Source organism: Pteronotus mesoamericanus, unplaced genomic scaffold, assembly GCF_021234165.1.
Source record: "Pteronotus mesoamericanus isolate MK-2021 breed Mesoamerican mustached bat unplaced genomic scaffold, CSHL_Meso_final contig_105, whole genome shotgun sequence".
Lineage (NCBI taxonomy): Eukaryota > Metazoa > Chordata > Mammalia > Chiroptera > Mormoopidae > Pteronotus > Pteronotus mesoamericanus.
Genome location: NW_026555006.1, coordinates 10,148,674 through 10,161,158, shown reverse-complemented (window position 1 = coordinate 10,161,158; position 12,485 = coordinate 10,148,674). Strand labels below are relative to the sequence as shown.

At 33.8% G+C, this 12,485-nt stretch overlaps 1 protein-coding gene across 1 annotated transcript in view; it reads right to left on the bottom strand.

Annotated features, from left to right (window-relative positions):
* HOOK1 (hook microtubule tethering protein 1) overlaps positions 1 to 12,485 on the bottom strand; it is a 58,748-nt gene that overhangs the window by 7,108 nt on the left and 39,155 nt on the right. The window contains exons 14-20 of the mRNA XM_054573933.1: positions 12,363 to 12,423; positions 10,292 to 10,432; positions 7,185 to 7,278; positions 5,546 to 5,580; positions 4,911 to 4,993; positions 4,183 to 4,283; positions 2,161 to 2,262 (exon numbers count right to left, since the gene is read on the bottom strand). Coding sequence (XP_054429908.1) covers positions 2,161 to 2,262; positions 4,183 to 4,283; positions 4,911 to 4,993; positions 5,546 to 5,580; positions 7,185 to 7,278; positions 10,292 to 10,432; positions 12,363 to 12,423 — 617 coding nt within the window. The remainder of the gene's footprint in view (positions 1 to 2,160; positions 2,263 to 4,182; positions 4,284 to 4,910; positions 4,994 to 5,545; positions 5,581 to 7,184; positions 7,279 to 10,291; positions 10,433 to 12,362; positions 12,424 to 12,485) is intronic.

Sequence of the window (12,485 nt, the reverse complement as noted above, 5' to 3'; positions counted from 1 at the left end):
GATCAGTAAATCTTTATTTCGAAATTTTACTGGCAGAAGAGGTATTAAAAAACAAGAACAACAAAAGAAAAAGCAAGAAACTAGAGATTCTAATGCCACTGTCCTCTATATCTAGAAAAGAGTAAAAACTGGTTTAGATAACAAAACAGAGCTGCATCTATTGAGGGGTTAAAACTAAGGAGAAAGAGGATAATTTAAAAAAACAAAACTGGAAAATCCTTTACATCTCCGATAAGGCTTAGCATGAATTTTTATCTCTCAGTTCTTGGTGACCTATATACTAGATCGCCTGTGGCCATAGTTACATGCCACCTAGAGACTGACATCCATTTCTTAATTACTCTAATATAGCTAATTTTATAATTTTGTTGATACCAGATATAGTTGGATCATAAAAAATTATAATCTTAAAACATCTGAATGTTCCCATGGCAAGACGCTGATGATAGAAAAAGCATGCAGGAAATGAGGGAGCTGAGAGGCCTTTCCTCTGGCTCACAACCTCTCCAGGCAAATATTCCCCAGGGAAGATGGCAGATAGAACCACCTCTGCTATTTACATCATTTTTCTCCTTTTTCCTTTTTCAGTGTATAGATAAATATACACAAATTAAAAGCCCATATGCTGTGACTTAACTGAAGTTTTTCCTGAGAGCCCTAGAGTTAAAGGCACCATTCCTCCATGTGTTAGGGAGCTGCGTATCAAGCAGCAACAGTGCTGTCCACTGTCACTGGCTTCTACTGGAAAGTGAATAATAAGAACAACTTAGATTTCAGAGATTCAGTCCAAGTTTCATTTGACAGATGAGGAAACTGAGAACCAGAGAGGGAAAGTGGCCACTTTAAGATAAGTTACCAATAGAAGTTGTAACCCTGGCTTCTTATTTATGTAATACTTAGTGGTGGAAGAACAGAGATATAAGACACAGCCTCTGGCCTCAATTCACTCTGACACAGTTTCAAAAGGAAACCGATGCTATTGTGGGATGAAGACATGAGTTTAAAGTGGAGAGATAATTTTGCCTAAGGCATATACGGAAAAGCTTTATAGAGGAAGAGACATTTGACTTGGATCCTCAAGAATGAATAGCATTTCTTTAGAGAAATACCCCTAACCAGTGCTTTTTATAACAACTGACATGGCCTGAACAAAAACTTTTACAAAGTGCACATAAAGCTGTTGTGTATTCTGGATGTTAAAGTCTTTAAGTCTTTAAAAAAAGGTGTTTTCACCACAGCCCATATATATTGACACTGGCTCAGACATAACATGAAGAAAATGGTAAGTGAACATGTGTTTCTTTGAAGTAAAGCATTTCTAGTTGATTCAAATAGAAACCAACTATCAATTATGAGAATTTCAAGGTGAGTATATAGAATTCAACAGGGCAGTGTAATGATGACCCACATGTTATTATGAGGAAGTATGTACTGACTTCAAGAATGGGATCAAATCTCACTATAGTGTTAACAACAGTAGTTTTGTAAAACACCTTGCAAAGGAAATTAGAACATGCCCAGTTATAAAAATCTAAGAATATACAATTCTATATTGACATACTTATACTTCACCCAGCTCATAAAAATAAGTACAGAAAAAAAAAACTTTAAAATGTAAAGACTCAGCTAACTAATGAGACGATGCTACTACCAACATAACTTTGCAGGATTCATAACAGAATGCCACTTTATTCAAAGGCTTACTGGGACTTTGAAGTACTTCCATCTCTCAGAAATTCCACCTAATAAGTTTGTTTGGGTTTGGAGGAGAGATAAGATAACTTTGGTTAACTTAGTACAGCTCCCTATTTAAAAGGTGAGCTTGGTTTCTTTCTTTCATTACTTTTTAATTATTCTAAATGAACTCTTCTCCACATACTTTTAAAAGGAGCATGATAGTGGTGTCTATGAAGAACTAAGTGGCATCTTTATGACAGGTTGTTGCAGAGCGAGAGAGATACATGCAGCAGGGTGCATAAACTGTAGAGAGACCAATCTCGTGGGCTAGTGAGATGCTCTGCAATAAACATACACAGTGCTGAAACAGAACATTTGTAACTTCTTGTGAAACTTAATCATTGAGGCAAATATATGTCGGTAGTTAATTACCGGGATTATCCAGAATAATTAAGAGAAGATGTGTAAATATGGAAGTATTACCTCCAGAATCTCAATTCTTCTCTCTTTTTCTGCCAACTGCTTTCTAAGTAGCATTATTTCAGCTGATGCTGGATTTAATTTGGGATCTAAAGTTTTTATTACCTGTTGAAAGAAAAAATTATGCTTACTTTATCTTATCAAATATTGAAATACAAGAACATAGTCTATAAAATCAGTGTAAGTGGAAAATTATCCAGGAGGTGATCCAGCACCTAACAATAGTGTGTCTCACAATTGAATTTGAATTGCAAAATAATTTATTCTATAGATAAGAAATAATAAAAAATTCAGTACAAAAATGAAAAGAGTCCCATCCCAAAATCAAATTTCCCTTCTCCAAGGCTTGGTAATCAGGGATAGCTATTTGGCCTATTCAAACTTTCAGCACTGAGGTCTTGAAGTACTCCTTCCACATTCATCTGCTTTGAGCATTTTCTTTTAAAATTAAAATGAGTTCAGTAATTATAGTGGAACTTGCTGATTATACAAACTAGGAGTGATACATACAAAAAATTCTTAGCAACAATCTTTCTTTACTATCATTATCTAGTTAAACATAGTAATTTAATATATAAGATCAATGTAATAGATATGATTTTGTCTGCAAATGCTAGGGTGTCAATCACATTTACGTAAATTATTAAAAATTGAGTAAAACTCAGATGTTTGAGTATAATGTTGTTCTGACACTTAGCTAAACTATGTAGTCAGCAGTATAATAGAAAATCAACTTAGAAACATCAGGAATAAATTACAGGGAAAAACAAGTTTCCAATAATAAGGTCATCTATATGATGTAATTACAGATCCATTAAAAATATTAAAAATTACTTAATGAGTTAGCAAAATGCCACATACAGTTACCGAGGTATAGAAAAAAAGAGTAGAAAGATGATATGCCTAAGAAATTTCTGAAATAATATGCACTGAAAAATATGGACTGTTAAGAAAAATATACCAAAAGATTAACAGCAGTTGGCTCTCAGAAACTTTCTATACTTCATATTTTTTACTACAGGCATTTACACTTTGGTAAATGAGAGAAACTGAATGGTGGCATAGACTGCCTGGATATACCAAGCCCTGCCGCCCTGGAAGTTGAGTGTGGCTCTATGCTTGAGTTCCGCCCATGAAGTGAGAGTGAACACAGTTTACACTGTTTCCAGGCTTGACCCATTACATACCTCCCATGCAATCTATGTTCTCTCCCTTATCTACTAATTGGACAATGTCAATGAACTTTGGAACTGTGTGTGGAAGGCAGAACCTCTGTCACCTTCGGACTGTGAATGACTGCATGGAGCAGAGTGCCTCCCCCACTGATGACTGGATTTCATATGACCAAGAACTAAACATCTGTCTTGCTAAGCCTTAAGATCTTAGGGTTTATCTGTGGCTACAGGAACTACTTATGTATTAATGAATATTATATAAAACTTAAAACATAAGAAGGGTAGATATTATCAGTATTTTAAAGCTTCATTGTAAAATTCTTTTTTTATTCAGTACATTGACATGTTGAGAAAACACAGTTTATTCAGAAAATATATGCTAGTCATGAAAATAAAAGAGTTCATGAGACCACTGCTAACAGATATTTAAAGTATAAAATTTAAAAAAAAGAATAAGTAGTGTAGTGAACATCAGAATAGCGTTTAACTATCTAAGCTAGACTAAATGCTGAAATAATTTCAAAGTTTGAAAAGCTAAATTTTCACAAAAGGTAAATGTGCCTTCATTTTAACAGCCATACATTATAGTAGTCATTTTCTCTTATGAGGTCATTACAGTTCATATATAAACTCTTTCTATAAAGCCATGTGTTCGTTTTTCCTGGAGCTGAAGAGTGAGGGGGAGAAAACAAAGGGCTGACCTGGAAACACATCAGAAGCCTGACCAGCAAGACAGGGGAGTGGGAGGGAAGTGACACGATACAGAAACAAGAGCAGTACAAGCAGGTGGAACAGGCCTGATGAGCACCTGAGTCACAGAGACTTGAGCTCTGTAAGATAAGTCACTCACATTTCTTGCTTTCTCTAAGTACATTTTATATCGTTCCTCCATTGCTTTCATGTCTTCATCTTTCTTCTGAAGAGCAGCTTCAAGTTCACTGATTTTTTGTGCTATAATTGAAAATGAAATGAAAAATGACCAGTTACTCCCCATTTAAAATACTCTATCCTCACCTACAAAAATATATTTATCACATTTATTTTCTAAGGACTGAGAAGACAGCTGAAACTTTGTACTCATTCTTTGTATTGAATTCTTATCTAAAACTTTTGAACTACAACCAATAGATTCTCGATCATTTCATATTATTTTTTCTGAAAAATATCAATAATCTGCTTTATCTAGCTATTTCTTTCCTATCTATCAAGTATTTCAATGAGCAAGTATACCTTACAATGTAAGCACAACCATCATAAGAGAAAATAAAGCATTCTTTCTATATAATGTTCGAAGTTCATTTTAACCTGATTTTAAATCATTATTTATATTTTCATAGTATTAATTCTGTTACATTTCAAAATGTTTGATACTCCTATATATCAATCAGCTAATTTTATTAGACTTACTTTTTCTACATAAAGATTAGATCTATATTAATTACTTAAATCACTAAAAATTATCAGAGTACTTATTTGCAATGTATGTATCTATGCTTTGTCCAAAGATTTATACACAATTCTTGTATTTGTCAACTAAAAAGGACAAGTCCTTAGATCCAGGTTTTTACAAATACCTACCATTCTGGTTTATATCTGGCTGAAGATCTTCAATGAGCTCTTGTTTCTTCTGTAATTCTTCATGGACCTCTGTTAGTTTTTCCCTAAGCAGTGGAAAGAAGAACAAGGAGCTTTGGAGCCAAACAGACCTAAGAATGAAATCCGGCTTCTGCCACATAACATTTGTGAACTGTGGGCTAGTCACTTCCTAAACCTTACTTTCCTCACCTATGAAATGGGAAGAATACCTGCCAAATATTATAGGGGTTATTGTGAGGATGTAAACTGGTTGGCACATGATGGGTGCCAAAGATGTGAGATTTCTTCCTCTACAACCTTGCTTCCTTAGAAAGTTAAAAGAAATGATTTACAGGATAAACAGCCTACATTTCTGCATAATCTAGTAATGCTAGTTGCCAGCTTTGTAAAAATCTTCAAATGGCATTAATAATTGAAATATATAGAAGTTTGGGATCAGTGGCAGGTAGGCTAAACCTTTTAGCATGTTTTTCTTTTTGCTCTTTGGTTGAAGTGGTGAGCATTCAATGGCACCAGAGTATTTGCTTTTATAAACAAAATCAGAAAAAATATTAACTTTAGATCCTTTTAAGGCCCTTCCCCTCTCATATTTGAAATGAAGTATCAGTTTTACTTACATATGAGCTTCCAACTTCTGTTTTAGTTTGCTGGACTATAAAAATTAAAAACAGTTGCTGTAAGGTAACTATCATGACAAAAATAAATTTTCCAGACGTTAAAATCTTTTTACCTCCTTTTGAAGGTGTAATATTATAAACGGGTTGAAAATTTGTAATTCTAATAATTAACTTTTAAAAACATGAATTTAAGTATTTTTTAACTTCAAAAGGAAAGGAAATAACAGTACAATAGCAGAAAGAAAAATGCTTCATATTTATGAATACAATGCAAATAAAATTTGAACTTGAAAAATAGAAAATGCAAGCTGAATGTGATATATGGAGGAGTATCAAACATGCAAATGACCAAAAAATTGTTTATTTAAAATTAAATTTTTAAGGTTGTAAGTCTTTAATGAAGAATGGACTCGAAGAACTAAATTATCTTTATAATAAACCTTTATCATTTTAAATGTAAACACTTTAATATTAATATCAAAATGAAATTAGATTTTGTTAAAAAATAAAATTCAAAATATAAAATTTCCTCTTTAAAAAACCAGGGGTTTAAATGGCAACAGTAGTTCTGTATCTACTGAATAGCTGCAGAGTTTAAAAATATATAATTTGAAATATAATTTGGACACCAACCCTATTTTTAAAATATAAAGAAACTTAACATCTTTAAAACACTGCAATCTAAAATGTACCCCTACAAATAGGTCCCATTTTAAAATTATTCCCTAATGTGCCTTAAAACTATATTTGTATTAGAGAAGTTACAATACCGTATATATGCACATATGAGATGACGCCATGCATGAGACGATTTCTATTTTCCAAGCCCCCAGGGAAAAAAGGAAAAACCATATAAAGCGTAAAAAAGACAGAAAGGAAACATAACCCTTTCAATCTCCTTACCACCTCTTTACTTACTCTCCTTAGTTTTCTCCCCCATCAATACATGTAGAATCACCTAACATTCCATCTGATCAGTATCTACCTAATACACAATTAGCCCTATCTTTCTGCTGTTGTTTTAAATACATCCCTCCCTCAGTTAATACTTCTTTTCTCCTTTTATATAGAGATCAAACTATAGGAACATTGCTAAATATATTTAAGCTGTTTGATCTCTTTTAAGTCCTCTTATTTCTGCCATCAAAATATATGCCATCAAAATCCATGAAAAGTGGCAAGGTCCTGAGTCAGTATGGAGGGAGGCAAGAATTAAAGGGCAATGTTCTTCTTGACTGTTCTTTTGGTTGAAATTATTTTCTTACTCTTTCTTTTCTTATCAGAAGTTTTCCTCAATTCTAATTGATGCTTACTCTCACTAGAGTTTTTCTCAGCCTAGCCCTGTTGGATTCCCAGCAAAATTGTGAAGGCCTCAACTGAAGCATGCTCTCAATCAGGAGTTACCATGAACTTAGTATAGCTGTTGAAGCAGGACAGGTAGAAATAGCCTTCAGACATATATAATCAATTTACAGGCTCCAAATTGGCAAAATCACTGCATCTGTTATGCAGATATATACGGTATTTAAGGGTATCATTAATGATAAGGATAGCACTTTCAAATACAAGATTAACTTGAGCATTAGAACCCATTACAGAGTCCACGCAGCAGAATTATTGTAATTTTTAAGTGACTTACACTTTCTCCTTCTGACTTGGAGCCTTGCTCCTGTAAAGATTTCTGGAGATCCTCAATCTGTTGCTGCAATTCTTGGATACGCTCTTTGCTCAGCCTATTTTAAGATGAATCACATGTGTTTATTTGTACTGAAAGTCAAAGTAGTTAACGACCTATAAAAGTGCATTTATACAATTTAACTCATAAAGTACACATTTAATAGCAAGAACAGATGCTAAACAATCATCTGTGGCTAGGTATAATACATAGTATATAGGAGGCTACTTTTGAGGAAATATTTAATAGAAGACACTTTTATCCTGAAAGCACATATACTCACATTTAAAAATTTAAGGTACTTTATGTGCCAGTGGTGAAAATACATTTCTACACTAAATGGAATAAAAATAAGAAAACCAGCTCAATTTTCCTACAGTTATTTTTAATGAATGGAAACTAGGTTTACTTTTCCTGTTTCAAATTTCACAGTGTATTAGGAGAAAAGGAAGGTCACCATTTACCAACAATTTCTCCATGACTTATTTTTTAAATTAAAGAGATTGGTACCAGCAACTAATGTAGATTTTTTAACTTGCCATAATCTCATTCTTTAAAACTCTGCCTAAGAGTCATCTTAGTTGGAAGTTACCAGCAAGAGAGTATCTGCCTGACTTTCTCTCTTCATATATATATATCTGTCTGAAAAATGTCCAGCCACTGTTAATATAAGGAGAGCAGTTTGCATGAGATTGATGTAAACTGGGAGCCAAGGAGAGTGGACTGGAGCATGTACGTGTGAACAATGAGGAGTTCACTGTACTAGTCAGTGGGGGCAGTAGACACCATTGAATGAGCATGTGAACTGTGTGGCCATCACACTCAAAATGACTGAGTGAGTAGAGCAACAAATCTGCATCAAATTTTGCATTATGCTTGAATATCTCTCAGTAGAAACTATTTGGATGTTTCGGAAGGCTTTCAGGGACGATGTAATGGGTGCAACACAAAAAAAAAGTGTGGCACAAACACTTCGAAGATGGTTGAGAAACTGTTGAAAGTGATCCACATTCTGGAAAGCCTGCAATAAGCAGAACACCAAAGAATGTTGGATGTGTATGGACTGCAATCAACAAAGATTTGCAAATGACAGTGCAAGAACTAGAAGCTGATCTGGGGATTCCAAAAACTGTGTCCAAGATTTTGATACAGCACCTTGGCATATGAAACCTGTCATGGCAAAATTCATTTGGTGGCTCCTGCTACCAGAGCAAAAGGAACATCATGTTACAGTTGCTAAAGACTTGATTCAAACCATTACCAATGAACCAGATTTCCTAAAGAAAGTCATAACCAGAGGTGAATTGTGGCTCTATAGCTATGATTTAGAAATGAAGGACCAGTTGTCCCAACGGAAGTCACCTGGTTCTCCGTGACTAAAGAAGGTGCGACAAAGTCACAGCAAGATCAAGACCGTGTTAACATTTTTTTGATTGGGAAGGTGTTGTCCATCACAAGTATGCCTCTCCAGGCCAAACAATTCATAAGGAGTACTACTTTAATGTTCTTTGTCAGTTGAGAGATTCATTATGACAAGAATGGCCATAGCTATGGGCAACTGGTGACTGGCAGCTTCATCATGACAATGCGCCCACTCATGCACTATGTCTTATGCAGTGTTTTGGCAAAACATCAAATCACCCAGGTTATCAGCGCCCCCTACAGCCCTGATTTGGTACCTTGTGACTTAAGTTCCCAAAACTAAAATCATCCTTAAAAGGGAACAGACTATCAATGAGATTCAGGAAAACACTGCAGGGCAGCTGACAGTGATTCCAACAAAGGATTTTGCAGTGTGTTTGGAATAGTAGAAGAGACACTTAGAGAACTGTGTGAGGTCCCAAGGTGCCTGCTTTGATGGGGACTGAGGCATCATTGTCCTATGTACAATGTTTCTTGTATCTTCTTCAATAAATGTCTCTGTTTTTCATATTACATGGTTGGATATTTTCTGAACACACCTTGTGTGTGTGCACACGCATGTGTGTGTGCGTGCATATATTATATATGTGTGTATGTATATGTAGCTATCACAATTATATTTTCATATGTCTATCTTCTTTTATTAACTCTCTAAAAGCAGAAACTTAGCATCTCCAGTGTCAATTGATATTGAACTTTATCAGGTAGTAATATTTCATGATCTCTTCAGAAAACGAAAATGTTATTCTTTAACCACAGCTGATGTAACATATGCTTAAAAGTGTGAGAGACAAGGTTTATGTGTCTATTAGATTCCTGGTGGTCTCTAAAAGCTAATAAAGTTTGGTCAAATAAATTGAAATATCTTTACTTCAAGTATGCTATTTACAAGGCGTAGATTAGCATAGTGGCCTTTAGGAGCACAGACTCAAGAATCAGACTGACAGAGGGACAAATGTAGGGATCCAGAATTTACTAGCTGTGTAACTCTGGGCAAGTTACTTAACCTCCTTGTACCTCAGCTTCCTTCTCTATAAAAAAGCAATGATCATACTTATTACTTCATAGAGTTATTATGAGGACTTACTGAGTTAAAACTAAAATGTGCTTAGAAAAGTGCTTGGCATATAGTAACCATTATATATATGTTATATTTTTTAAATTATAATGTTCAAACACCTCACATTGGTATATATACACCATTTGCTTTAAACACATTATCTGTAACCTTCATAACTTGCAAACAGGTATTACCTCAAATTTAGAGCTGAGGACACTAAGTGTGGATTTAAGTAACTTGCTCAGAAGCAAACAGTTTAAGTTTAAGAAATAGGATTCAAATTTGACACTACAACCTATGGCCCATCTATGCACCAGGCTGCAGCAGAAAGCCAGATTGTCATTTATTCATTTGTTAAATTTTCTGTCAACTGTGAAGACATACAAATAAAATTCAAGGATAAGCAACCTGGTTAACAAAGTCTGCTCAAAGTAATGGGTAGTGAGAGACTAAAAACAACCACCAAAAATTAATCTTCTAAAAATCCTAATTATTTTAACCACAATGATATTTTCCACTTCTGTGAATCAACATTTTGTGGTTACGTAATTAAAAACTATGACTTATTTATTATGAAGGAGCATGTGACCTTTGCTCAGTTTCCAATTCATTCATCTTGCGATGTTTCTGGTCTAGCTGCTCCTGAAGTTCTTCAATACGTTGGTTCTCAGTACCTTCCTGCTGTAAGCGAAGCATCTTATTTTCGTGTTGCAGTCGAATAAACACCTCCCTGATATTGAAAAATAAAATGTTTAAAAATTTTTTAAATGTAAGAGTTCAGGCTCATATGGACATTTTTACATTCTTAACTTTCTAAAAAAGGTAAATTCCTGTCCACTCAATAGCTGTCATTTAAAAATGTTACCAAAGCTTTGAAAGTTTTACATACATTGTAAGACTATGTCTGAAGAAACTAGTAGTCGGTCTTTTAAGGTACAGTGTAAGATTATGCTGCACTATCATTAAATATTTATTATGTAAATTCCTAAGAGGTGATATAAATTATTTTAATTTGATAATTTAGAAACTATTCACTAAAGCTAATACAAATCATGTCTTTAAAAAACATACAAAGGAAAAGCAATAGACTTAAGAAACTACAGCTTGCCTATAATTTGTAAGTTTACTTTTATGATAATGGCAGTTACATGACTACCTCCAGATTTTTTTTGTTTTAGAAAAACATTTTATTAAAGATTTACATACACAGTTTTCTTAAATGCAAATGACAGAAGTGTTATTAAGTAAAGACGTGGTGCTTGCCTACGTACTGCCCTCTTAAATCCCATTGCCTGAAAGCAACTACTATCAATCTCAATTTTTATTCCTCTGAATGCTAGCACTATAACTTTAAAAAACAGGCTCATATGGACATTTTAAAATATTAGTATAACTAGATATTAATAACTAAAAAACACAATTGATTTCCAGCGCAGCATGTAAGGAGCCCTATCTTAACCAAAAACTGAATTAAGTGAAAAATAAACAACTTTGTAACTTATGCGGGTCCCATGTTTATAAAATGCATAACAGGCAAATCTTCAAAGAGAAAAAAAGTGGCTGGCGGCGGAGGAAGAGGAGGGGAGAGGGGAAAAAAAAAAGATATTTATATTACGGGTTTTTTGGGGAAAAAAAAATTTTTAAAAAGAAAAAGATGTTGCACAGCGCGCACAAAACTATATAAATCTAATTTTTTTTCCTCTGAATGCTACCCCTAACTTAAAAACAGGCCCTTTTGATTAAGTATAACTATATTAAAAACCAATTGATTTCCAGCGCAGCATGTAAGGAGCCCTATCTTAACCAAAAACTGAATTAAGTGAAAAATAAACAACTTTGTAAACATTATGCTTAGTGAAAGAAGTCAGTCCCATGTTTATAAAATGCTCATAACAGGCAAATCTATGCAGAAAGAGTAGAAAACTGGTTGCCTCGGGATGAACTTAGAGGAGAGGCAGGAATGAAGAATGACTGCTAATATGTACCAGGTGTCTTTGGGGGAATGAAAATGTTCTGAAATTAGATAGCAATGATGGTTGCACAGCTGGTGACTATACTAAAGACCATCAATTCCACATTTTTAAGTAGGTGAATTGTATCTCAATAAAGTAATTTAAATAAAATGTAGAGTCTAAAGTATTGAATAAAGCTGTTACCACAGAGAGGAAAAACATAGAAATATCAGATTAGTCAAACATCTCTCAGTAAACATAGCAGTAAAATACAAGGATAAAAGATGGGTCAAAAGGAACATCTAAAATTTGTATTTTATTTAACTTCTGCTTAATCCTTCTGCTATTATTGACAGCTCCTCTCTTTTTTTCTTTTTACCATGTGGATTTGAATGCCAAGTATTAAAAGGATTTTCCATTGAATATAAGGATAGAAAAAAAAGTTCAACACAAGAAAGGTTGTATATAAAAATTAGAATATGTCATTTCAGCTAGTTTGTGAAATTTTACTTTTGATAAATTTTAAAACTGCTAATGTTGCAATAACAATCTCGCTTAATGTTGCAATAATAATCTCACTTAGAAACTTAAAGGAGATGAGATAAAGTAATTTTAAGCACAGTGTCTCATAAAATGGAAAGTTTTAAAGAAATTTATTAAAAAAATAAGTCACATTAAAGTATAGATTATCATTAAAACCAAATGTACCTATATTCCACTGGCATAATCTCAGCAGCAAGATTTTCGTAACTTTTTGCAGCAGATGCATCTAAACAACAACAACAAATTAGATTAACATCTCAGTATCTCTACCCCTAAAAAATTTTTTCT